General features: G+C 41.4%; 3 protein-coding genes across 5 annotated transcripts in view; 2 read left to right on the top strand and 1 right to left on the bottom strand.

The window, feature by feature from the left end:
- The window catches only part of HSPBAP1 (HSPB1 associated protein 1), a 38,523-nt gene extending 30,308 nt beyond the window's left edge, over positions 1–8,215 (bottom strand). For both annotated transcript variants that reach the window (XM_074911530.1, XM_074911529.1), the window contains exon 1: positions 7,762–8,215. Coding sequence is in view for 1 of the 2 variants with exons in the window: in XM_074911529.1 (XP_074767630.1) it covers positions 7,762–7,798 (37 nt within the window). In the remaining variant the exon portion in view is untranslated. The remainder of the gene's footprint in view (positions 1–7,761) is intronic.
- The window catches only part of SLC15A2 (solute carrier family 15 member 2), a 136,629-nt gene that overhangs the window by 108,635 nt on the left and 955 nt on the right, over positions 1–27,039 (top strand). The window contains exon 22 of one of the 2 annotated variants that reach the window (XM_074911525.1): positions 1,028–1,748. The exons of the other annotated variant lie outside the window; for it this stretch is intronic. The gene's annotated coding sequence lies outside the window, so the exon portion shown is untranslated. Of the gene's footprint in view, positions 1–1,027; positions 1,749–27,039 lie in introns of those variants that run through there. 2 annotated transcript variants of the gene reach the window in all.
- Positions 8,318–27,039, top strand: part of SLC49A4 (solute carrier family 49 member 4) — a 66,101-nt gene continuing 47,379 nt past the window's right edge. The window contains exon 1 of the mRNA XM_074911527.1: positions 8,318–8,688. Coding sequence (XP_074767628.1) covers positions 8,322–8,688 — 367 coding nt within the window. The 5' untranslated portion in view covers positions 8,318–8,321. The remainder of the gene's footprint in view (positions 8,689–27,039) is intronic.

Below are 27,039 nucleotides of genomic sequence, written 5' to 3'. Positions count from 1 at the left end.
CACTACAATCAGCCTACTCTGGGCAAACAGAACGCATCTAAGTATACACGAGTTGTTTTCAGGATATACCACATGAATCTCTAGGTATTAATTATCGAGCAGTTATTGATATTACCATTATTTTTGGCTCCAGGAATGTCATTACTGCAGATGTAGCATAGCTGGGGGGGGTCTAACCTCGATCTGCATAGGTATTTTGGCTATGGAAGGATAGTTAGGAGTTGCATGGAGCCTCTCAGGATAGACCGGTCTGCACTGGTAAGACTGGCACCTGAACCTTACTCTGGTAGCCTGAAGTCAACACACCCTTCCTTGCCCTCTGTGCCTGCTACCGCAGAAGGAGGACATCAACAGAAGAGGCCAAAAGAGGAATTTGTATTTGCACCCACTTTCCAGTCCTCCTGTGGAAGGTCTGAGCATCTTACAGTTTTTCTTACAGTAAGCCTGAGTGACTCAAGACATGAAGTAAGATAAGAGCATGGGCTATGCCCTCAAACCGCCCTTACGAACAACAAAAGGAAATAGCTGCCAGACTTGTTAGGGATGGAGTAAGGGGTTGAGCCCAGAATACAGCACTGGGAGGGACTTCCCGACCCTGCTCTAAATGACAGCGTATCATCTCAAGCATACATTTATGAAATTCCTCCCTAAATCCCCTCGGGCTCTTCCTAGAAAGCTCTTCCTGAACCCCTGGCCAGCTGTCTCTTCTCCTCCCATGCTGCAGTGCACTTTCAGGACGCAGTCGCGTTGGTCTTCAGCTGATTGAATGTTGAATGACCTCTGGTCTCCTCTAGCAGAAGAAATGCTTTCCTTTCCCTCCTTGTCCTTACAGCTCCTGCCACTTGAAATACCACTTTCCCCTCCCACTCCCCCAAATCCAGGAAAATTAGGATATGTGCAAGTGAGAGAAGTCATACTGAATGTATTTCCAATTAATTTTGTATACCTCTTATTGGCAAAATTGCTGAAAGCAAAATGAAACACAATGAAACTTGTCGGATAAATGGCATTTCATTTTCTTTTGAAGGAGAAAAATACGGTCTTTGACCAACATTTTCCAAGAGGATATAAAAGTTTCTTCAAAGGAAAGACTGTTCTTCCTTAAGCTATGCTGCTACAATTCCACCTTTCTGTCTGTTTGGGGTGTAAATTACACCCACTTGGCTACTGAAGAAATTTAGTAGCAAAGGCATTTCTTCCCAGTTCCCCACTGTCACTGATACACATTTCTCACAACATTTCCTAATAGATAGGAAATTTAAAACTAATATAACATTATGATTGAAGGTAAGGGAACTGGCACATCAGGGAACTAACATCTATATTTCTAAGAAAAAAAAGAGTTTGTTCATGTTGTAAGTAAAGTTTATTTCTCTTTTTCTATTCCTTGTTAGTAGTAAATATGAATGCACTACTCGTACATTGATGAATGCACTGTATAAATTTTACTGCCAGAAACTGTAACCATGTATGACTACTGTTGTCTTATCCTGCAAACTTGACTGACAAGAACTTCAAAGTGACAGCAACAAAAGAATCTAAATCTTCTAAAATACACCATTTTCCCATAAGCAATTGTAGTAAATAGTCAATAGTATTCTAAAAATATGTTTTTTTCCCATAAGCCATTGTAATAAATAGTCAATAATACAACTGTGCCTTTTGAATTTGATCCACAAAGGGGTTATGATGGAAGTATACATGACTTTGTTCACTATTATACCACATAGGATACAAATTATGATTAATGACTGAGACAATTAGAGACATAATTGTCAGAATGGAATTATACTTTAAAAGAATAAAACAACTATTTCTGAATTGCATTAATTATTGAATTGAAAGAAATGAGAGAGACCTACCATGTGAACCTCAAGAACAGTTTCTGAAATGCACAATAACCAACATGCACAATCAGTGTATTAGATTCAGGGATTGCCATTATTATAGGCCTATTAAACAAAAAGGATTGCTATTATCCCATCTGTTTACATCATTCCATTTCTTTCACCATGGGTAAAAGAAGCAGAAGAAAGCTTAACTTTTGCTTCAAGTTGAAATTTCTCTTTATGAATGTTCTCATGCAGCGACATGAAATTTGCCTGTGAAAAACTGTTAACAGTCTATGTTTTGAATCTGGGCGTTCATATAAAGAATGTAAAATCTTGCTTTGACATAATGTAGAGTTAAGGATACATTTGTCCTAATACAGATTACCAAAATGTGAACTACCAAACTCTTCTAATTTAATTTTCAACCTTAACATTTGATTGTTAGTTCTGTCTTTTAATATAAAAACATAAAATAAACTGTTTTTACTGAAAAAGCACAGCCTTGTTACATAGAAGCTTATCTTTCACAACTTTATAATACAACAAGCAGCTGCTAGTGGTGTCAACATATCTTTACCATCTTCCCCCCAGAGATTTTCTTTCTCTTTTCTTTTTCAAATAACAACTGCCTGCAAAGTTTCTTTATCTGTAAACACCAAGAGCTAAATATCAGAAAAGATCAAGGACTCTCTGGGCCCAAATCTCCACTCAGATGCGCAGGAACTCTTGTTCTCATCAGCTGCACCTGCTTTTCTGGAGACTGAGGGTGACCTTTAATTTCAGAAGAAACCATAACAGTGCTGCTGCTTTGACTTTGGGAAGCTTCTTGTGATACGCAAAATATACCAAAATTCAGTATTTGTCAACCTATCAGTGTATCTCGAAAAGTCCTTTCAGTAGAGGTGTTTTAATATTTTCAGATTCCTTTTAAACATTTATGTCACTATGTCAACCATTGACTAATTCAATATCAGTATCAGAAGCAATAATGTCTTCTCTATATCCAGTCTTCAAAAGCACATAGTACTTACAAATTTAAGATAACCCCATGAACATTAGCACTTTTATACCAAGACACCCAAACTGCCTTACCACTGCTCTTGTTGAAATAATCTAATAGAAATAAAAATCTTGTGTTATCGTATCTACTCCCAAGAATTTCATTGTGCCTGTGATCACAAAGCACAGAATAATTTAATCTTAAATCATATATGCCCCTGTTCAGAAACGCACAGACACAGAAATAATCGATTTAGCTTCTTCTTTCTATACAGAATTACATGATCAAGAGTTACATTTCCAAACAGACAAACAACATTTTGCGCGTATTATGTCTTCAATATGGATCTGATCCCAAACACCTATGCAAACAATGAGGTCTTCAGAAGACTCATTTGGAGAGCACACAGCATACCTATTGTATGACAGCCAAGTCTGACTAGCCAGGCCAATAGAAACCAACTCCCTAATGCCTACATCATTAAATATATCAGAACAATAATTAAGTTATTCCTTGCTGCTTCAATGGAAGAAAATAGGAGAGCAATGACAAAAGTCTGATCAGAAATGAGAAACACATTCACCAGAGACACAATGGACAGACCAGTACCAGAACAATATGACAATATGACTAGCTCTTCTTGCTGGCATCACAGACAATGAGATCTACAACAAGGCAGTTCTACTCCAAGGAGACAGGTGGAGATTTTCACCCTGTATTCCCAACTCAAGCCTAACATCCTCATGTCACTCAGTTCATTTCCATCATTCTCAGGTTTTGGGAAGACAGGAAACCCTAAGTCTTTGAAACTGATTTTCCCTAACGCAACTACAGGATGCCAAATACTCTACTGATGTTGTTTGCAGCTACTTGCACATGGTGACCCTGAATAAAATGAAAGAACACAGGGACCACAGTCTGTCGAGGCTGGAGCTCCAACATAACATTCCTAAAATACCTAAAACACTGAGCCTGAAGGCTAAGTGAGGTAGGGAAGTAGCCATCAAAATTAGCTTGGATGAATGACATGCAGCTTCCACCTGCCCCTCAAAAAAGATACAATCATCATCTACATGTTCTTCATTACACGGGTGATGAATGACAGAACAAGCAGAAATGAAGTACAAAATGCTTTAAATTTACTCAAAGACCAAGTTAGGTGTGACATTTGCATATTCATTTTGAGAGCTACAGTAAAGAACCTACAGCATGGTCTACAAGGAATCTGGTGAGATGCCTTTCATTGGCCAACCACAGAGGTAGAATGCACAAGAAAAAGAAGCTACCCCACATGTCCCTAAAGGATCTTGCAATGGGCTCAGGCTCACCACAAACCTAGGATCATCTTCACTACAATGGTCACTTTGCTATGTGGATATACACAGCCTGCAATCAAAACGTATAAATGAATGCCCACTGGATAACACTGATATCTGAATTTAAGAATAAGCTTTCGTAAGCTGAAGACGTGTCTGTATTTCTGTTTCTTGTTGATACCAGAAAAAGGGAAAAGGAAGCACTGTAAAAGCTCTTTCCTCTGGAAGTACAAGGAAATAATTGTGTGACATTAGAGCTGGAAGTCTACCTATCAAAAAAAAAGGTGAGAAAAGATGCTGAAAGGTACAGAATGCACAGACTGGAAGGTGCCCAAACCAAGCCCAAAACAGAGCAGATCCTGAACCACCTGCTCCTAAGTAACTAAAAGAAAAGGGATGTCAAAACTTGATGAGGGAAGAACAGGATTTGCTCACACCTCACAGGCTCACTTTCAAAGGTGTTGTTCAAGACAGTGGGTGTAAAGAAGGGAACCATTACAGCTCCCTGCTACACTAGTGCTGTTTATGGCAGCTCTGACACGACACTATCACAACTCCAGCTGAAGTCTAGAAGTTGAGGGAAATCCCTGGAAAACAGGTCTCGTTTTGGGTACTGGAAGGAATATTCATAATTGGCTAAATGCCACTTTTGAATCTTTGAATGAATTTCAGGTCCTGCCCATTTTGTGCCAGAATGCTTTCTATGCTTTGTAGGGAATACAAAGAATTGCTACTTGTCAGATTGCAAGATATGAATTGACACAAGAAAGTACATCATTGTACATGATGTTAGGAGTTGTTGGGAGAGAGGTGTAAGAAAGAGGGGGATGCTTAAGTTCACCGAATCACTCTGAAGAAAGTCGCATGGAGAGCAAATCTCTGAAAAAGCTGATGAGTGGAGAGAGCAAATGGCACTTCCTAATGCTCTAGGAACTGGGAGTTGTGCCATGGTGGGGATATTCTCCCGGACTGCTCAGCTCAACCATTACGTGATAGGTATGTTTAAGCTAAATTAGACTCTCCAAATGCCTCAAGGTTGTAACAAACCTGTCAAATCCTTCAGTTTATCTTAATAGGCCAGGCTTAAATCAGCACAGTCTAGGCACCAACTCATAAGCGGATCGGCCAGGCCTGCCTCGGGGATGGGATGAGCTTTTGGCAGCAATAACAGCTTCAGACATGTAATTTTTATCTGTCACCACTAGTCTATCAGAGCTCCAGGCCACCAACTCCTCCTAAGATGCATTCCAGAAGGTTTTAGGCTGGACACGGAGAGATAGGAATGAATACAGAGATGCAACCACCTTGAGAGATTTTTAGGTTTGAAATGGAGGCACCTAACCAATGGGTACGCTACTGTGGCTGGGCAATTAGTAAGCGGATGGGTTTCTGTACCACAATTTTGGATCTAGGCGCCATTAAGTCCATGCAAGTCCTGCTATAGGCATGAAACTTCTGGGCCAGGAGACAAAATAACCTTTCCACTTGCCTGAATATATGTGCACTTCATCTGATAATATTCAAATCTCTTTAGCTACATTATAATGAGGTTAAAGCAAGAAAAGATTTCCCCACCCCAAATATTACAAATGTCAGTAATGAGAACAGTAAAAATGTCACCACACAGAGAAAAGAGTGAAATTAGCATATTTAGAGAAGTATTATACCCATGAGTGAAATAATGCAATCAGCTAGCTGCAAGATAAAGCTAATTTGGTTTCCAACAGTTTATCAACAATGCACTGCTCCTTTACATTAACAAATTTAAATGGTACCATATCCTGCAAACAAGAATAATTCACACAGAATATTACACTGTGTTAATTAAATAGCTGGAATAGAAAAGGTCAGACTATGACTGAAAGATGCGCATATGGGTTGTGAAGCTATGAAAAGATGGAGCGATTTCAAATCAAGCAATTAAAATAAATTATTTAAATCATTATTAAGTCAACAGTAAATACACCTAGATTTTCTGAGCCTATTTTGACAGCTCCTTTTTTCAGTCGCAGTTCCTCAGGAACTCTTGCTGACACATGCAAGAGCCAAAATATCTTTAAACCCATCATGAAATGGGATTAAGTTACCAAAGTTATCCTACTCATATTCAAGTTTTCATTTTACTATGCAGTAAGAGGCAAGAGGCAAGTTTTACAGTTAAAGGACACTGCAAAGCCCCACTTGCCTTATTTCTAGATGGGTTTCCTGCCACTAGAACAACCAAGAAACTCCCACAACTACTACAGTTAATTGAAAAATGTTCAAAGAGAGAAGTATTTTTTCATTTTGTTTATTTCTGCAAATGACAGCACTTTGTCTTTGGCATGATGCCACCAAATCAATTAAATTATAATAGTAACAGAGCCATTTAAAATTGAAGGAACATTTTGGCACAGGCTAAACTATGCTGAGCTGGTAATGTATGAAGAAGACCTAGTAAAACAGGGAATTAATCTACTTGGAGCCCCAAAGCACTATTGGAATATGCATCCGTCTGAACCAAATCTGAATCTCATCCAATATTTTTACTGTATTTTTGTCACTGAAGTTGTACACAGCAAGCTCAAATTTTGTTACTATCCGTATGTCCCCTTGTTATTTAATTGTGCATGAATTTTAATTTTCCTGGGGAATTTCCTGAACTTTTCTAGACCAAGTCTCATCTTCTTTTTAATCATAGTTTTGCTGATTTCAGTTGGTATAAATGTCCTTTTTGCACCTTCAGCGCAACTTCTAATTTGAACCTCAGTCTAGCAGAGCTGTGTGGGCTAAACAAAATTCAACGTCCATATGTTTTGGGAAGAATCTCCTGGGAGTGTGCAGTTTTGGCTGCAAAACCGTGGGACAGGCACCATGTGTGAAATTCAGTTACGCGCTGCCCAGCACATCCCCAGTTATGACGTTAACACTGGATTTAAAACCAGCCCGCGTGGTCCCGCTGTTCAGCTCTCTCCAATTACGTACACTGGCATTAATCAAGCCAACTTCCAGACTTTGTGACAGAATGCCTAAGCAAGCCAAACTGAAATACCTAATTTTTTCAGGGAAGATGAAGCACTGTGCAGCATACGAGCCATTAATTTTATGACAAGTGCAGATGGTAGATATACAGCTAAATACTCACACAACCTAATGGAATGAATATACACTTCAACTATTTAAATGATGATAGTTTCTAATGAGCTTAGTGTAGCCCACATGATGGTATGTTCACGCGAATAATTTTTAAATGGACTTCGGTGCAGGCTGTAACTGAATTCTACTATTTTTGCCCCCAAATTCGGACCGTGGCTGATCTGTATCCACCTGAACACGAGGCGATTTACTTGTCCCTTAGAAAGGAGAGACACCCCAGAGCGGCTCTGCTGCCGCGTTTCCCTGCGTGGAGGTACCCACACCGCTGTGGGGCCAACCGAGCTCTGACCTCCGCGACGGCGGCGGCGCCGGGCCCAGGGCCGCCAGGGCCGTTTCGGAGGACCTGCTGAGGCCTGGAGCCCCCCCGCGGCCTGCAGACAGGCCGGGGCCGGGCCGCGCTAGGCCGCAGCGCGGGGCGCCCGGGTCGGGTCGGCGCCCTCCGCGGCTGAGCGGGCGCGGAGCGGCGAGGGGCACCTACCCGGCGCGGAAGGACGGCGGCTCTCCGCCCCGGCCATGCTCCTGCGGCTCTCCCTGCGGGGCGGCTCCGGCGGGCTGCGCTCGGCACCGCCCGGCCCGCTGCGCGGGGCGGAGCCGCGGTGGCGGCGTGACGGCCGGGGCTGACGGCCGCCCCGAGACAGGGGCTCCCCGGCCCCTGCGGCGACACCCGAGCGGCCCTTGACACCCCCCGCCCCGCCCCGGAGCGGGTCCCTGGCTGCCCCGGAACCCGAGTTATCTCTCCCCGCGGTGTGACGGCCTGGGGGTCCCCGGGGCTCCCCCGCCCCCCCAGGCCGCGGGGCTGCGGCTCTCCGCCGGCCCGGGGCCCTCCCCGCAGGCGGCGGGCCCGGCTCTCCTCCCCGGCGCCGCTTCCCTCCTCCCCTCGCCGGCGGAGGAAGGAGGCGGCCGCCGGCCCTCCCCGACCGCGCATGCGGCTGTGCCGGGCCGGGGCAGCGCCGCCGCGCTCGGGGACTGAAGTGTGGGTGTCCCTTCCCCGGGCCCCGTCCCCTCCTCCCCGGCGGGTCCCCGTCAGCGCCCCCGCAGATGGGCTTAGGCTGGAGCAGCGCGGAGGAGCGGCAGCCCCTCTTGCCGCCGCCGCCGCCACCGCAGCAGCAACGGCGGCGGCCGCAGCCGCGGGGGCCGGCGGGGGGCCCGGCGGTGCCGGCGGCGGTGCCGGTGCCGGGGCTGACGCCGTTGGCGGGCCGCGTCTACGGGCGGCGGTGGCTGGTGCTGCTGCTCTTCTCGCTGCTGGGCTTCGCGCAGGGCCTGGTGTGGAACAGCTGGGGCCCCATCCAGAACTCGGCCCGCCTGGCCTTCGGCTTCAGCGGCTGGGACATCGCCCTGCTCGTCTTCTGGGGGCCCATCGGCTTCGCGCCCTGCTTCTTCTTCATGTGGCTCATGGACAAGAAGGGTGAGCGGGGCCGGGGGCGGCGGGGCCGGGGGGTCGGGACTCCCCGCCCCGCTCCTGCGGCTTCTCCCGGGCCAGGCCGGGTGCCGCGGCCGAGACCCGCGGTGGTCCTGAGGCCGGGGGAGGGGGCGCCGCCAGCCCAGGGACACCCGTTGCCCTCGGGGCTAGTGACCTCGGCCTTAAGAGGGCATGAGTAATACTTATTTTCAGTACACTGCTCAAACAAAGACACATCAAAAGCCATTCACAAGGAAGGTACGCAAGCTGTTCCTAAAGCTAAGAGGAATTACGGCATCATGGCTGAGGTGTGGGTCTGAAGGAGATGGGCTCGTTTGGCATGGCCATGTGGGTATGTGACCCGGAGATGGTCGCATTCTCTGGCACTCAGCTGTGAAACAAACACCTTTGTTGATGGTTGGATCACGTAACGTCAGTGGTCAGGGTGGCCACTGCATCTTGAAAGAAATGCTTCATTTTTAAAAGCAAACTGGACATGAAGTTGGTAGTTCGCTTTTAGTTGTGCTAGGGAGATGCAAGGGTAGAGAACATAAACCAGAAGTTGCACTTTCAGGATTTCAGAAGATGAGCACGAGGGAGAGTTTCCTAATTTGTTTTCAAACCATTGCGTCTCGGCAGCACGCTACTGAGAATGGTGTTTGTCTCTGGAGAACTTCAGGGCCTGTGCAGTTCATCAGTGGTCACCCCAGGGACTGCTCTGGCGAGGTCAAGTACCTCTGTTTGCGGATATGAGCTTTTGGGCCTAAATCCACAGAAGCATTTAGTCTTTCAACTCCTGTTTAAACAGGCCTCTGAACAGGAGATAGGAGCCTACATACTCTTGTGGCTCCCGATGTTAAGTGCTACTCATTCCATTTATTTAGGAATTAATAGCTCATTTGTGGGGAGGGAGGGGCGGGAAAGTGAAAGCAGGCAGGGAGGAAAGTTGTGTCTGAGAAGGCCTGTGTCTCGAAATTGGAATTGCTTTTCCTAAAACTGAAGAGGTGTTGGGGGAATAAAACCCATTGGGCTGAAAATACGTTCTCCAAATGAGTCCATGGTGGCTGTACAGCCAGTCTCCTCTCAAGCAATTTAGGCTTAAGTTGATGTCTGTCTAGACTGCTGTATAATAGTGTTGTTAATTATCTTAAAATTAAAGTACGTTTTTTTGTTTTGTACAGTGAAGACAATAACTCTGCTCATGGTATGAAGGAAATAAAGCTAAACTTGAACCTGCGTTTGTAGAACTGAGTGTCTGTATTTTTATTCATTTTCTACAAAGTTGATTTTAAGCAATGCAAAAAAAAATACTGGAATAGTTTTGAAGTAACTTAGGGGAGAAGAAACATAAGTGTTTTGTTGTTTCTTGAATGTGATTAGTTATGTAGTTGCTGGATTTCTTGGTTTCACATGTAGCTTGTTTTAATGAGAATATATATAGAAGTGCTTTCCTCATTACCTTAGCTGATTGCTTGGGTGTTTTTTTAAATTTCCATGTCACAGGAGATATCAATATGAACTACCCCTTTCCTCTTGCTTTGTTGCTTGCCTTGCTGAGAGAATTTCAGTTGATAGCCTAAATAGAGCATCTCAACTCATTGGCTTTTTTGCGTACGGGGTACATAAGGGCTTTGGGGCATCTTCTTTGCTCAGCAGCAGATTTTGTGGGGGCCCTGTTATATTTCATGCTGTTTTTTGAGTCTGGATGATTCCCACAGAGAATGGGATGATGTTCACTTTGGAAGTGACAGCGGAGTCCTTGGTTTCTCATGGAGCGAAGAGGAGAGCTACTGCTGCCCAGCTTTCCTGTGGGGCACGTTTCCACTGGAGCACATTGCAGGGAGGTATCTGCTCTTCGGAGTACGCGTGTTCCGGGAGGAGCGTGATTCTGCTGCTTTGAAGCTGTAAAGTTGGTGTGTCTGGCCTTGAAAGGGCAGTATTTCACTTGCTTAGGGGTACAAATGCTTGTTGTTACACCAAATTTACTCTCTGTACCAAAAATAAACGACACCATTTACTCTCTGGCTTCAATCATCTGTCATTGGAGTTAGCTAGTAAAGGAACTGTCAGGAAGAAAATGTATTTGTGAAGTGTCAACATGTAAAACCTGGCATGTATCAGAAGTATGACACTATAGATGACGCATGTCAGAATTTGAGAGGAGATTCTGCTGTTAGATAGTCCTCTATTTCACAGTCAGAGGTATATCTAACTGATATTGATAAGTAGCTGCCTGCTGTCAGTGAAGTCTGATTTTTTTGTTATGATGCTTCAGATGAACTCCAAAAGTACTTGTCTTTGTGGGTTTTAGTTGTTTATTATAGCATATAGTTTGAAACATAAATCTGTTTCCATACCAAACTTCTGCTGTTGTTATTTTTGTGCATGTTCCTTATTTCAGTACTGCTTGTAAGGGTCTGGTAACTTTTCTTAACCTTTTAACTAATTAGAAGATAATCAGCAATAGGTATGTTAATAATCCTATTTGGAAGAAACATTTCTTGGGCTGCATGATTCAGTTCCATCACAGCTTCTCAGAGAAATGTGGGGTCTTCTGTGAAGAGGAGACAGCAGTGTTTATTTTAGTAAGAGGTACGCTAAATAAGGTCCAAATGATCTGTTCTTCAGTTCTGTATAAAAGGGATCTAGGATGAAGAAATTGTGATTTTGTTTGTTTGTTTGTTTTCTAACCTCAAAGGGTTTCTTGGCTTTTGTGACCTTTTCTCTCCTGGCCTGCCAAATGTGTCTCTTGGATATTTTGTGGAGGCCTGTTTGCAGTTGATACAGGCAATGCAGTTGGAGAATGGGAGGAATACATGGGCTGTGAAAAATGTGTAGATGGTGTCACTTTTGGCTCCCTGGGGAATTTTTGCAGCAGATACTGCAGGCAACTGTATGCATCCCCCAAGGACTGATGACCCAGAATGGATGTTGGTGTCAGAAGCAGCATGACAGTCTTGCTTGGCTTAAGCTCATGTTCCTGTGGATCTATGGGGATTTCCTGGTTTTTATGAAACAGGGTGGATTTTCATCAGGAGTGTAGTGATGGTCTTCACAAGGCTGTAATTGAAAAAGAATCTTACTTGAAGGTCTGAACAGGCTCAGAAGGAGTTGAAATTTTTTTTAAGTGTGTTACCACTGTATTTTAAAGGGTCTTTGAGGCATTGGAGAAGCCTGGATTTATCTGGTGTTTCTGTAGGGTGTGTAAATTGAAAGCTAGTTTATAGTTTTTGTTGAGCTCTTGTCATTCTTAAAAATACATTCATTTTCAGACACTTAGCAAGGCTTACGTTTCACATCTGGAAATTCTGGGGAGTGAGGCATGTTCTGTTCCTGGCTCCCAGTTTTCCCTGGTTGAATGGAGAATTCTGCCAGCGTGCTCTTCCTCAGGAGCCTGGGGAAGCTTTCCATGCTTCTTGGCTGGGTGCTGCAATAGGGACAGCAGTGGTATCCATGACGTTTCCTATTCCTGTTCTGGGATGGGTGCATCTTGAAACCTAGGAATTATGTTTGCCTGTGTCATTTTTGAGTATGTGCCATTTTGAAGTGGCTTTGAACACTTTTCTGTACATAGCATTACAGGTGTTGTCTTGGTTGGCTTCTTAGTGAAGCAAGGTTAAAAATGGAGTGTAGCTGTGGAGCTACATGTGTCTGATCTGGTGCATTTTCTTTAGCAATAGGATTAGAATCCTTGTTTAAATGATAATTACCTTTAGAAATTCACTAAGACTGAAATTAAATGAGAAATGACTTCAGTGTGCTGTTGGAGGGACCCTTGTTGTTTACATGATTAAAATTAGCTACAATTTGTCACATGATGCTTGAGTGTTTATGGATGTTTTGTGCTTTGAGTGTTTCATTTCCTGGGAACTGTAAATATAAGCATACAGAACTGTTAGGATGTTTATATATCTAACTGGAAATAGAAAGCTTACATAGTTCTATGGATCTGGTTCACTGGGGTTTTTTATTAGTTAAGTTCATAACATTGCTAAGTGAGACCTAGAAAGCAATATATAATGTCAGTCTTCATTTTGTTCCCATATAAGCAAGAAGAGGCAATAAAGAATGAAATACTTTATGATAATTTACATTAAACAAATTGAATAGAACAGTGATATTTTTCATTAATTTTTGAAATACAGTGAACACAGTTTTATACCGAGTTTGAAGAAATGTGACATATTACTTGTAAAAGTGAAATGTGATCTATTTCTTGGTCCTTTTTATAAAATGATATATGCTTACATGAGTTGCATAGACATTCTTAGTAACTTTATTTTGCTGAAATTAAATTTACATAGCATTGTTATCCTAGTGATTAAATTATGAAATAGAGAGAAGACTTCAATAATCAGATTTTGGTTTTTAATGGAGATTGGCTTATCTCTTGAAACCATAAATGTTTTTACTTGTATGAATAGTTTTTCCTTTCCTGAATATCAAACTCTTGATTTCATTGCTGTCTCATAAATCACGCTTCTGTTTCTTTCTCTGAGACATTTGATAGTTCTTATCTCTTACACCTGGGAATTTTGAGGTTAAATCCTTTAATATAGTCTGACAAAATAGTCATGAATATTAAGTATGAGTACTAAATCAGGCCTTACTAATATAAAAATGTCTTAATTACTATTCTCTGTACAAAATAAACTACATGCAATGGATAAAGAGAATTCTGCACAGCAGCTTTCATGTTTGAAGTTCCCAGATTTTCACTTTGTGCTGCATACATGGAAACACAGATTTTAGTTTAAGGGCACTTTTGGACTCCTCTGACCCACATTTAGGGTCGCTGGGTCAGAAGGGAGAAGACTTCAAGTGAACTTGTTCTCACACTAGATTTTCATCTAGGAAGTGTTTGTGAAATGTTTTTGGTTTTGTCTTGAGAGATGTGAAGGTGGGTACAGAGAGCAAAGAGAGGAAGCAGGTGGTTGTTCCAGAAGTCAGTGGAAACATGAATGATCAAGTGAAGCCAACATATGGGGAAGACTTTCTTTCTCTTAAGTGTTTCCATTGCACTTGGCATCTCAGGGTCCTTGTCTGTCATTCAGGCTCTCAGACAACATGGTAGTAAATATAAATCAGAGCATGTTACTAATATCTTAGAAAAAATGCAGCAGGTCTAGTTGCTGATAGGTATCATGTTGGTATAGATGGATAGAGTGAAGTACTTTCCATGGTGACACTCACAAGAACATGCAGAGTTTTTAATGGAAATATTCATAGTTCTGTTGTGTCCCATGCAATCATAAACACATGGGGTTTTGATTAACAGAAAAAAGACAAAACCAGGTGAATCATGAACCTTTAAAGTCTGGGAGTTTTCACCTTGTGGTGAAGCAACACATTTTCAGCTGCTTTTTGTCATGATCTCAGAAATAGACTTTTCTTACCTCAGATGCATGACTGCAGGATATGTGGCCAGTATTTCAGAATGACCAATTTGATAATTCATGGGTAAAGTTCAAGCGTGAGCCCCAGCTAAAGATGCCTAGGATAAGACTCAGCATAAGGCTGTAAGACTTTAATATAATTTGGTGAGATCAAGCTAAAGGACTTACACACTTCAGCAACGCAAAAAGTTTATACAGACATTATGGTTTTGGTAGGTTAGTACAGCCTACAGGAAAGAAATGCCCATGGGAAAACTTAGAGGTGTGGAAACGTGGGTAGAATGGCAAGGAGCCAGTGAGAAAGGAGAAGTGTGATGTTTGTGGTGCTCGGCTGATATGTACTGGTATTACAGAGGGCAGTCTTATCATAAACAACTGTTTCTACTCAGTAGCATTTACGTTAATGGCAAAGGTCTTGTTAACTCCAACAAGAGCAGCAGAAGGCTCTCTTGGATTTAATGAAAGCTAAATGCGAACTTACTGCTTCACTTTAAAAAACAAAAGGGGGGTGGTGGTGGAAAAAAAATGCCTTGACTCATATGAAGTGAAAGCTGTATGTATTTGGTGAAAAGACAAGTGACTGATGCACTTCCACCAAATGCAGAAGTTTGAAGGAAAATACCTGGTTTACTCCAGTTTCTTCTCTCATATCCTGCTGCATGCTATGAACGATGCATATTTCATTGTCTCATAAGTGATACTAATCCACACCTATCAGATTCTGTGAAAGGGATTAATTTTCCTAAGCCAACAAATCTTGGAAGAAATGAGGTGAAGTGTTGTTTTTCATGTGGAAAGATGAAAGAAGCAATTAGAGAGCTGAATATAAGTAAATCCCACTAGAGCAGATATTTGATCAACTTGATTTTACAAAACTTACTTTGATAAGTTGCTGGTGTGTGTTTGTGTAGCTATACTTTTCCACTATACCATCAGAAGAAAAGAAAAAGGAGGACTGTATCAAACTTAGCTTTTGTTGCTTAATTTTTCTATACTGTGGCTGTGTGAAAGTCCACAGAGCACTTGAGCAAGTGCTTGTAGAAGTGAGGACTCATTAGAGAATTGATTGGCCCCACCCTCACTGGAGTCAGGCATGCTGCAGAAGACCACTTGAGATACACAAGAGTGATTAGCAACATAGAGTGGTTTAATTAGGATCTGATGAGTTGTATTAACTTGATGCCACTATGATTCATAATAGCAATACTAGCTTGATTGTTAGCAGTACTTCCCATACCTCCTGATGGGCCACGTTGAGTTGAAAGCATCAATCATGGCTGTAGACAGATGTCTTCTTCTGGAGCTCGCTCCTTCTGTTAGATGGTATCACCTCCTGTCTCTATACCATGTTTCCACAGACATTTCTCTTTGTACTGCTGCCCTTCACACAACTGCCATGCTCACTGCGCTCTTTGCACGCTTCTTTACAGCTGTGGCAGTGGTGCTAGGACAGCTGCTTGAAACACCACATACTGAAGAATATCAGGAAACTGCATGCTGGATTTAAAATAACTTTTTCATGATGGAAAATAAAATCCTAATGTGTTTGCATAGCTCATGTGAGAATAGTAACAGTCATGTTATCTGAGGATAACCTTAATGGAGCCTTTGGTGCACTGAGAACAGTGAATGTGGGGTATGTAACTTGCTGTGCCTTGATGTTGACAAACATGAATATGGAAATCATTTATCAGTGTATAAATACGATCCCTTACTTTCATTATGCAGCTGTTAACACAAGCAGAGTTAAAGCACTTACACATCCTAGAACTGGGTCAGGACATAACTCCAGTTACGAAGGTATTTTGTCAACAGTAGCTTTTGAAGTTAACTACAGAGAGCGTGATACCAGGGCAGCTATGCGTTGGTATCTCCCTGTTGTATGCTCACATATTTTTTACTACCCCTCATAACCTTCTCTTGACACACGTTCTTCCTAATCTGACTACTTCCACTTCTCAGTCTCCTGAGACTCTCTGTAGCTGTGTGACTCCTTGCTGTTGTGGCATGCCCTTCTTGTCCTCCCCTTTCCCTCTGTCCTCTACTTCTCCCTCTTGTTGAGGAGTAGAAGAGGTTGGATGCAAGAAGCTCCAGGCTCAAAGGAGTGAGAGCAAATGCGAGAAAAGCCCTTGGATAGGTGGGAAGAGATAGAGAGAAGGGCAGAGTATGGGACAAGGTGGTAGGTGAAGATGCAGAAACAGGATCTGGTGCTGGAGGGCAGGGAGTGGTGGGGATGGGAAAAGTGGAGGAACGAGATGAGTAAGAGGCACAGGGAAAAGGATGCCGAGCGAGCAAGAGACGGTAGTAAATGTGACTTAGGTAGCCAGCACCAAATGATGGGGTGGTGGGTTCCTGTACCCCTCCTGGGCTGCCTGCACAGCAGGCACCCTAGCCAAAGATCAGCAAGCACAGCTTCTGTGAACTGGCTTGAGGAGCGCATTTAAAACCAGGAACCTGGGAAGTCTCTCTGAGTACAATTGGCCTTTTTGCCTAGTCTGATCTCCAGCAAGGTCCCAGTCTTTTGCTCTGCACAATCCAACCTCTGAACTCCACCTGGCAGTGCCTCTTGTTGGCCAGAGGGTGTATTGGCCCTTCCTTCACCATCCCCTTTCCCGAGGTGCCCCCAGCCACGGTTGCCTGCTCCCTGTGGGGCTCCCCAGGCTCTGCTGACGCGGAGGAGGGTGGCTGCTCCTCTTGTGTGGGTTTGGTGGTGATGGATGTCTGCCCTTGTGATGGAGGCACAAGTGGGATGCTGGGGATGTGGCCTCTCTGGCTGGTGTCTCTCCCCTTCTGGAAAGCCTTGTGGAACAGGACAGAAAATGCTAAAATACTATTATGTTGTCAACTGCCTTAATGCATTTTAAAAGCATTTACATTTTGCCAATCTCTTTTCTTCTAGAAGTTTTTAATAGTGTGGCAACCGTGCTGCATAAAGGTAGCTGGTGCTAACTTCTGTAACATAAATGACATCAGTAAATCCACTGTTATCAAAGTCCTTTGGATTTTCTTGTAGATTTTTATTATGGAAGTAGTATAGTACTTAGGAAGGTTGTATTGCATTCATTTTGCTAGCTGTGTATTTCTACTCTATTTATAATTCCTGGCTATTAGTTTAAAATTCTGTTGAAATGAAAGAAGAGTAGATGAGGTTTTGGCCTGCGAAAGCTGAATCTGCTTCCTTTAAAGAAGACTGAGTCTGTTACCTTTAAAGAATTAATATGATATTTTTATTTTTCCTATCAGAATAAACTAAATATGAACAAAGAAAACTGTTTTCATTTGGTAATGTTGAACTGACCCAGCTTTACTGATTTCTAAATTCCAGTAGCAGCATTATCATTACATAAACAAAACAAATTTTATTCATTATTTTTGGCTGGTGTTGTTTTTAGGAGTTAGTTGCATGTTATGTTTTAGGAGTGAAAAACAAGTCTGAAGTGAATGCAAAAATGAGGTTCATTACTTGTTAATGAAGTTCAGATATTTTCTGCATTGCCAATTTCTACCTATTTTTTTTTTTCTGGTAAGAAATGCCTTGCTTGCAGGAAGGGAGCCACGTAGAACAGGGGTATTTGCTTGCCTTTTCGAAGCTGAAGAAGTAGATAGTATATAGCACAGGTCCTGAAATAATGTTCCCTGTTGTGTTGTATAGTCTGACATTGCCAAACAAAAATACTTCGTTTACATAAAATATTTGTTTAAAAACACCTAAACCCCCAAAACCAAGGTTAGTGCTGAGATTAGCAGAAGTAAATTTAAGAAACATGATGTTTTGGTTATTCTCTGTTAGAATATTTTGCAAATTTTCTTGGAGAATGTTGTTTGAATTCTCCAAGTGGCAACCGGATATAGTCTAAACTGAGCAGACCAAAGACCTCACTGGTACAAGTTTCTTTAAGAATATTTTTAGTTCTAAACCTGGAGCAAGGGAAATTGTGGCTTGCTCTGCCCTTCTCTCACAGTTGACATTCAGAGCTATTCCATCACTTCCTCCCATAATTTTGGTTTTTAATGCTTCTCATATGCATGTGCCATTGTGACTCTGTAACCATGCTGTAACTATAATTGTGCTGCAGAAGCTTGTGATCAATGCTCCAACTTCCTCAAAAGCTACAAATTAAGCTTTCTCATACAGATTTGTAGTGGAGAGGATTTTTAGAGTTTTCCTCTTTTTAAAGCTGGAGATCTGTATGACTTGGCCTGAGGCAGTGTGTTTTAAATGTGTTTTAAAAGTGAGAGGTCTACTTTTTGGCTGTTGCTTTTCTGGAATACAGGACATTAAGCACAACTGCATTTAGAAACTCATATCAGTTTATTTGGTTATTTTTGAGTGCTATCCCTTTTGAATACTTGAGAAAGGTAGAGTTGTTATATTTTTAATTAATCATGGGAACCTAAAGAATTGATCAGGAGCGTTAAAAAATGTAATGGGTTTAGGACCCATTACATTGCTGCAAAGGGTGTTCTAGCATGAACTATGTTCCCTAAATAGTCCCTGATGCAATTTAATGTTAAAGTAACATTGAAACTGTTGACACACAAGAAAATTGAAAGGTCACTCCAGTGACCTTGCCTACGAGTCACAAGACCCACATGGATATGATGTCAATGGGTTCTTTCAGCTCTTTTCTTCCCCAGTTTGCAGCAGGGATAGTAAAAAGAATAAACTGCACTTAGTGTCCTTCTAAGCACATGCACTAGGCAGTATTTTAGCATAGCTGCCAATCCTTGCTGCATAATTGCTTCTTGATACTCTGCTGTGGCAAAGCAAAATGCCTCTGTATTTCTTAAAATGAAGAATTTCATGCACCACTGGGTGGTGTGGGCAAGTATGGCTAAGATAGTGACAGAGCATCTTCCTTGATAGATGTGTACAAGAGAGGTTGTTTTTCCTATCTGTTGCCACAGGTAAGGATCTGTAGTTAGTTGTGCAGTAATTAAGCCTGCTGTGCAATCAGGAGTCCTTGAAATGAGTGGGAAGAGAAAAGAAAAAGCTTCCCTCCCCTTGTTTGGTGCTGAAAGGGCTTGGGTTGTCGGCGTTTGTCCAGGAATACAACAGCGAGAGCTCAAGCGAAGGCTTGTTGTCTTGTACTTTCTCTAGACTTGATAATGAGCATCCATAATTCAGCTTCAAAATTAATGAAGAGGTTTAGTCCCTGACTGCATTATTAACTATTTTTGTCAGTTGCTCTGCATCTCTCTCTCTCTGTATACACTAGCACTCGTGTACGCACACGCATGTCTTTGTTTCGTAGTTCATCAGTTCATCAAATGGCAAAGATGGATTAAATGATTCACCCAAATCTTCGTGTTTCAGTAAATGCTGGAGTTGAGAATAGAAAGCAGGTAGCTCAGGCGAAGAAAGAAAGAACAACTCTTGCAAGTGTTTGTGTATTAATTACACAGATTTAGTAAGCACTCAAATAGCTCTTTTTTTTTTTTTTTTTAGTTGTATCCCAACTGCACTGCCCCCAAATGAAGACCTGATTTACTAGCCTTTCTAATACGGATGGTGAGACTGGCTTCTCTTTCCATGTGTTTATAGCCTGAATAAACAAGCCAAAGGAGGGAGAAAAAAAAGTGAAGCAGAAGTAGCCTCACCAGTTTCATAAGGCACATCAAGAGATGCAGGTTCTGCTGCCCCAGGCCAGCGTTCTCTTCTCTGAGGTGCTCTGCAAGCATTGAGAGAGGTTCATTGCACTTGGATTAGTTGCAAATAAAATGGATGCTCTCTACAATAAAATGTATAATATCAATGAACAGCTAAAATAATTGGTCTCCTTTGAAGCCAAGAAACATGGTATTAAAGGAACAGGAGATATTTTAGTAAAGAGTCTAAAACTGATTCTAAAATCAGCATTTTGATCTCCAGGCAAATACCATTCAACTCAGCACTTTGTTTATCTGTTCAGGCAAAATGTCAGTCTCTGAACTGATAAATAGAATTTACAACACTTGTAGAAACTTGCAATGCAGATTTTTAATCTGCATCTTTTGCCATTTGTTTTTCCATTGTTGATGTTAAACTGTTAAGATGCTTCAAAATCCTTAGCTGACATATGGAAGAAAACTTCAATACTTGTGAACTACCTTTTCATATATCCAAAAGCTCAGATTAACTCTGTAAGACACCATAGCAGAACTTGAGTCATTAAGTTTGTTACAACTAAGCATAGAGGAGTAGAGAGCTGGAGAATTAAGCTATACTTTTCTTGACATCCTTTTAGAGATTGATTATGTGCTTGCTTAATGTGCTGGGATAATGTTAAAACAGGATGGGTCCAATGATCGCATTGGCTTGGCCACATTGATGCCAATGAGACAAAAGCATCCTGTAGTCTCTTTGACATGATTGTTATAGCTTGTTACTCCTTCTAACAGATGCAGTCAAATTCTTATGTCTAGAGTAAATAGAAAAATAAGGATTTGAAAATGCTTTCATGATTGGAGGGGAGGAGAAGAAAAATACTGTAAGACAAGAAGAGTATTTACAATACAAACCAGAAATGAGTGGTGCAGTTAAGAGTGTGAATCCTTAAGTGTCTTGGTATCCTTACAATCAGGATGCACAGAGAGAAAGATGCAACAGCTCAGGAATTGTGGAGGGGTTGTGTAATTGTTGTAATAATTCTCAATTGCATTATATTTAGCTTTGCTTCTCACAGTTATGTCCTAGAAGTTTTTGTATCTGTTTTAGTTATTACACGTGTTCAGTCATTTCCCTCATGATGAGAGTCTTCTCTCTGAAACACTTGGCTGGCTAAATTTTGTGCTTTGAGTCTCTTAGTTATATTGGGATTTTTTTACAAGATTCTTGTCTAACCTCAAAATTCAGGAGTGATGCTCGTCTTACAGGGACTGATGTGATGATGTTGATGCAGAGAATGCATGTTTTTAATCTAGAGTTAAAGTGAAAAAAGGCGGGGACATGTGTTGGCCTTCATATTTTCAGTTTTGCATGCAGCCTTGCTGTCTCTGTCCAAGAAGTACTAGAAGCAGAAATAACTTTATCTTTGGGTCAGATCTGGTCCCTGGCACCAATCCTTCTTCCTGATTTGGCAGGGACTTCCCTGTGGGGATTCTCCCACATTGCTGTTGATGATGCTTCTGGGATATTGGCTCTTCTGAATTTCTGACCCTTGTTAAAAAGTCTATATCAAACCACAGGAACTATTTTACTTGAATTTGCTGTGTTTGTACATACAGAGTTGGTTTTTTTGAATGTAAATTTTGCAAATAAGTTATAAGAAATTTCAAACTCCTCCTGATACCCTGTGTATTAATTGGGCAACTAGTGCTGACAGATTCTGTTACAACAGCTGTAACATATTATAAAGAGAAAGGGCCCCTCTGAAGATCATTACCTCCTACATCTACATTTCAAGAGGTTTCTAGTACATATTTTGTCTGGGGATCTTAGTCTGCCTACTATTTATGTCAGACAAAAATTGGAGCACAGTGTCTAGTGGAATCTGCCCTTTTCCATGCAGTCCTCCACTGAAAGGGAAGGCTGTGTTGTGGAATTTGTACAGGAAAAGATCTGCTTTTTGTATCCTAGACAAGATGGGGGGTTGAAATGTAGCTCTGGGTTTAATTTTTTTCAGACAGGTTCTATATGGGAGAGCTTGTTTCTTACTATTTGGTACTAGAAGGATGCTGTCACCTGTCTTGCAGAATGTTTAAATTGAGTTTGTTTCATTTTCAATCAGTAAAGAAATACTTAAGTCCTAAACCTTTCCAGTTGAAATTTGGATGCTATTTTGGCAGTGCCACATAGACACAGGGGAACAGATGGAAACAATTGGCTTCAGTTTGTTTTAAAAACGCAGCTTACAAAAGATGGGTCAATAAGAGAAGCATCAGCATCATGTAACCAGAGAGAAATGGAGATCCAGGTTGTGATTAATAGCACCCCATGATACCTTGGCCATCAAACTAGGAGTCATTTTTGATTAGCTTCATATAACCGGGTGGTTTTTCTCTCTTGCATGCACTCTTTGTATTTGGTTCCCAGTTTTTCTTGCTTCTGAGTATAGTTGGTGCTATTCTTGAGAATATATTTATTTTCCACTGACTTTCCAAACACAATTTATGCTCCTCTGCAATCAAGTGCTTTTGTGGAATCCGAGGCAGGCCTGTTATACTGAGTTTTCAAGTTTGTTCCATGTGCTAGCAGAAAGATTTGGACCACGTCTTGGCTATGAAGTCTTTTTACATCAGTGAAAAGGTTCTTCTCTTTTGAGAACTGTATTGTTTGATGCTTCTTCTGAAAGCATGCCCTTCTTACTGACAGTAGTCAATTTGGCAAAGTTCAGGCACAGTGGAAGTTTTACTCACTGTGTTTAGTAGAAAGATAGCAATTTTTTTTTTGTATTTTGATCGTGACAGAGATAACTCATGAAAGTAAATGGCGCAACTATTATAATTTCTGGAGCAGTAGGTAGTGATGGAGGAAGTTCTGTGCAGAGCTTTCAGGATTCCCTGAGAAAGTGAGCTTTTTTATCAAGCTTTTGTTTTATTATGGTTAAATGTAAAAGCATGCATTAAGGACGAAGAGAAACAGACCAATCCTATGAAATGGAGAATTCATATTCAGCAATGAAATCCATTTTTAAAAGTCTGCTTAAACAGTAAGGAGGATATTTAGACAAGACACAGAAACAATTCCAGGATCAAAGAAAAATTGTGAAAGACTTGGAGCTCAGTGCTTTGCTTACTGAAACCAAAGGTAAAGGTTCTTTTTTGTAGGTTAATTTCATAGCAGGAAAAATGCAAGAGCCTGTGCTTTGTTTTGTCAAGAAAGGCAAAGCAAGAATTTGTTTGAAAACTGAATTTGCTTTAAATTGGAAGGAAAAGCACAATTTAACAGTGAATTGTTGGAACAGCTGTTGAAATTGGGGAGTTTTTCATTTCCTGGTGTGTATGCATCGAGACAGGATTTTATTTTTTGTAGCTAGATATGGTTTAGTCAAAATAATAGTAGAGTAATTAAGCAAATGCTCTCAGTTTAGTGTCAGAAGGGACCATTCTTGCTTCCAGCCTGGTCTTTAAAAACTGTGAAAATGTGCAGCAAACTGATGTCACTCGTTTCTAATTAGAGCCTTGTTGTATTCTGTATTTGTGAGGACTGATTTTAGTATCTGCAGCTGAAGGAAGGAAACCCTTCAAATGTTAATGCATCTGAGAGCGGGGTGTGTGAGCTGTACGAGGGAAACCCACTGCTGCCAGGCTAGGCGGAGGGCTGAATCCGGCAGCCTTCCCTCTGGCCAAACTTCCATTAAACTTAGAAAGGTGAAAAGTGTCTGTTCTGCACATCCAACTGGAATTTCCCCCTAAGATGGATGCTTCATTAGGAGGGTGGGGAAACCTAAACTCAGACAGTATCTGCCACTTGTGTGATGCTCTGAACTAGAAGCGTGTTGCTCCCCTCGGGGATGTAGCAGTAGCTGGGGACCCGCCATACGCTTGCTTCAGCCAGGGGGGTGCACAGGGTGTTCGCTGCTACTAGCAACAGAAGTAAAGACTTCCACGTCCTGACGTGAGGACATTTTTGACTTGAGTGTGTGTTTTATGTGAGTAAGGATTTGGTTTTTACAGTCTTGTCAGTCACATGTTTTATGTTGTTTTATTGTAATGGGTGACTGACAGGTAAGAGAAGGAATAATCATACTTCTCAAAAGATTACAAAAGCATTAAAAAGTTGTTAAGCATGTTCTCTTTCAAATGACAAACTGATCATGTATAAATAGTTGGAATGAGGAGTTGGTTGTAGGTGTACAACATCTTTTATTTCTCATTAAACTGGGCATAATAAATCACTGGGTTACAAGCCAGTAATGCAGTGTCAGGCGGAAATATTTTTCTCTTCATGTGCTTTAAAAAGAGCCTTGAAAGTAAGGCATGCTGGAAGAGTTGTGGGGGATGTAACACCCATGTATTAGGTGCTATCGCTTGATGTTGCACTGAGGGGACTGGAGAGCAGCTGGGTGCCACCGGCAGCCGCTGCTGCCCACTCCTGTGTGAGACCACGTTAAAGCGTGCCTGGGTTTTGCTTGTTTTCTGTGGTGGAGGGCCCTGGGTTCATCACACTGTGTGTGTTGCTGAAGCATCTGCTCTTCCAGCAGAGAGGAAAGGAAGCTAGTGGGCCAGCTAAAAGTGTCCTGGGGCCAGATCTGGTCAGTGTATCCTGCCAGCACAGGTAATGATTAAGGCTTACCAGTACAACATGGTCTTCACAGGATTAAGAGTATGTGTTTTGCAGGAGAGTTAAGAGCATTGTGGGTTGAGAGTTTATGTTAAATCTCTGATAGTGGCAGGAGTTTGGAGTAATTGTTTAAAAAAAAAAAAAAACAGTAAATGCATCATGGGCTGCCGAAGTTGTAAAGCAGACTGTGATAATAGCTGCAGGAGGGTTGAACAGTAGTTGAACAATATCAACTGTTTCACTCCTAAATGATAATTAATACGTCTTTTTATTACTGACTCAATTTCTGCTGCTAGCTCAAACTTTTCTGTTGCTGTCAATGCCATTTGGCCATTCTGAACGTGGCCACACTTTGCTCAACAGTCAGTGCCACCTGTGGGGCCCAGAAACCTGCAAGAACATGGTGGGGATGAGCAGCTAACAGGAGGGGCTTCAAAGAACAAAAAACTTCATCCATTGGCAGAAAATCCTTTTAAAGGATTTTGTTCCCTTTCTAGCCATGTGTCAGAAACCTCTGATAGATGGAAATTGGATGATGGATTTTAAGAAGCGGTAGCCCACCCCCCATTTAGCACTTACATTTACAGGATAAAATTAATGAAGTTAATTACATCTACTCAAAATCTTGGTTATGTGAATTACTTAGATCTTTTGAAATAGAGAAGTAATTTCTTGCAGGGTTCATGGGCTTTTTTTTTGAGGCTTGGTTGGTTACTTTGTTTTATTGTCCCCATGATGGATGCTGGTATCTGAAACACTCTGGGGTGTACCTTTTAGAGTAATACAAGATGTCCAATTCAGATTAAGGGCCACTGCAAGGTTCAAAGCAAAATCAATGAAATAATTAGAAAAATACTATTAAAGACCAATTTCTAACAAAGATGAAAAGGAAAATGGATTCAGAGTGTTAAAATGTAAAGCAAAATAAAAGGGGAAGGTGCTTAGAGGGTAGAAACACTTTTTGTAATTAGCAAAGAAAACGTCTAATATACAGCTTGTCTGACATTTACTTGTTCAATTTGTCGTCATTATTTTCAACATGCAGCTTTAGCCAAAGGAATTTTTAGAGGTGTGTTTACATGTTAAGGTGGGGAAAAAAAAAAAAAAAAAGGCCACAGAATCTGTGTGATCCATACATTTAAAAATAGTATATTACAGTCTATAGTATTCAAGATGAGGAGTTCAAACAATGTTTGGAGAGATCAAACATACATGATTATGAGCCTTTAACTGATAATTTTATTTTAAAATTACCCAACATGCAGGTTGACATTAAAGATAAGCCTAAATTTAGGGCTGGGGGAATACTTCAGCATCTAATTCAGTTTTCACCAAATTGCGTGATGTTTTTCTTAATAAACTTTTCTGCAGACTTAAATTAAAACTTTTTCTTGGTTTGGGGTTTTTTTGGTTTGGGGATTTTTATTTTTTTTTTTAATTAAAAATCAAATAGAAGTTTCTTATTTGGAAACACTCCTCATGTGTCCTGTAGTGATTTAAACATAGATTTCTGTATAATAGTTATTTACTGCTGTGACCTGGGCTTGCATTTGGCCTGTGCCTCCTGTGGCACCCCATGAGCAGGGCCTTCCAGGCTGTCTGTGTCCTTGTGTCTATTGAAAAGCAGAATGTCCGTGTTTTGTGAAACATAATTCAGAAAGAGCCTGGTTTACATGGAAAATAAGAAGGTATGTACGTTACTAGAGCTTTCCTGAAACATTGCAGCAGCACTTCCAAATGGAAAACTTCAGATTTTTTGGTTAAAAGGCTTGTGTTTTGATTTTTCTGTCAATAAAATTCTAATTCTCGTTGCGTACAAGTTCTCATTATGCACGAAAGCAATGCTAACAGAAATTCATTTCCCAGGAGAAAAGGCAAAAGCATCACATCTGCAATCCTGATACAAATAATTACCCCCATAACATATGCAGTATGGTAATATGAGGTTAAGCAAGGCACGAAGGCTCATGCGGTGGCCCAGCAAACATGAAGAACAACAGGATTTTGAACAGCCATATTATTCCGGCATTTAGTTAGGGCTCTCTGAACATGCACACTTGAAAAACCAGTTTAACAGCAACATGTGCTGGTTGAGCACAGAGTCAGGCAAGTAAGTCTGGGCAGGTGTTGGAAATCCTTCAAGGAAACAAATATTCTCGTCTGATGATACTTCTCTAGGGCATCAGGGATGTGAGGTGTCCTTTGGAGTCGCATGACTGCAGGTGGCATTCCTTTTGTTAATGACTGAGCCATACCAACCAAAGGAAGTCCTGCTTCCATTTCAGAAAACCTATAGTTAACTTATTTTTGTTTGGGTTGTCTTGGGCTAGATTGATTGAGGGAGGAGCTGTCTTTGTGCTGGACACTGCACAAACCAAGGAGTTGCATACCTGGGAGTGAGGTTCACTAAGAGCTGTTACAAGAAGAGCAAAGTGGTGTCTTGTCCTCTCAAATTACATTTTAGTAAAATACATGTTCTAAAACCCCAGTAAAATTCACATGGAGATAAAATATTTAATGTGACTACTGCTTGAATTGTACTGATTACAGGAGTCATTAACATAGAGGGAGCATTCCTCTGAAAATTGGCAGTTTTAGAAAGAATCAGAATCGTCAGTTAGATGAGTTATCATAGGGACTTGGGTTTTTTCCACCTGTGTTTTGGGTAGTTAATAGTTTCACCTAAATGTTCGAGATACTGCGTGCTTGTCATCATTTAATTGTTTTTATTCTGTTCTGCTAAGAACACTGAAGCCC

Source organism: Athene noctua, chromosome 7, assembly GCF_965140245.1.
Source record: "Athene noctua chromosome 7, bAthNoc1.hap1.1, whole genome shotgun sequence".
Lineage (NCBI taxonomy): Eukaryota > Metazoa > Chordata > Aves > Strigiformes > Strigidae > Athene > Athene noctua.
The sequence above is the reverse complement of the archived record's forward strand: the minus strand, read 5'-3'. Positions and strand labels throughout refer to the sequence as shown.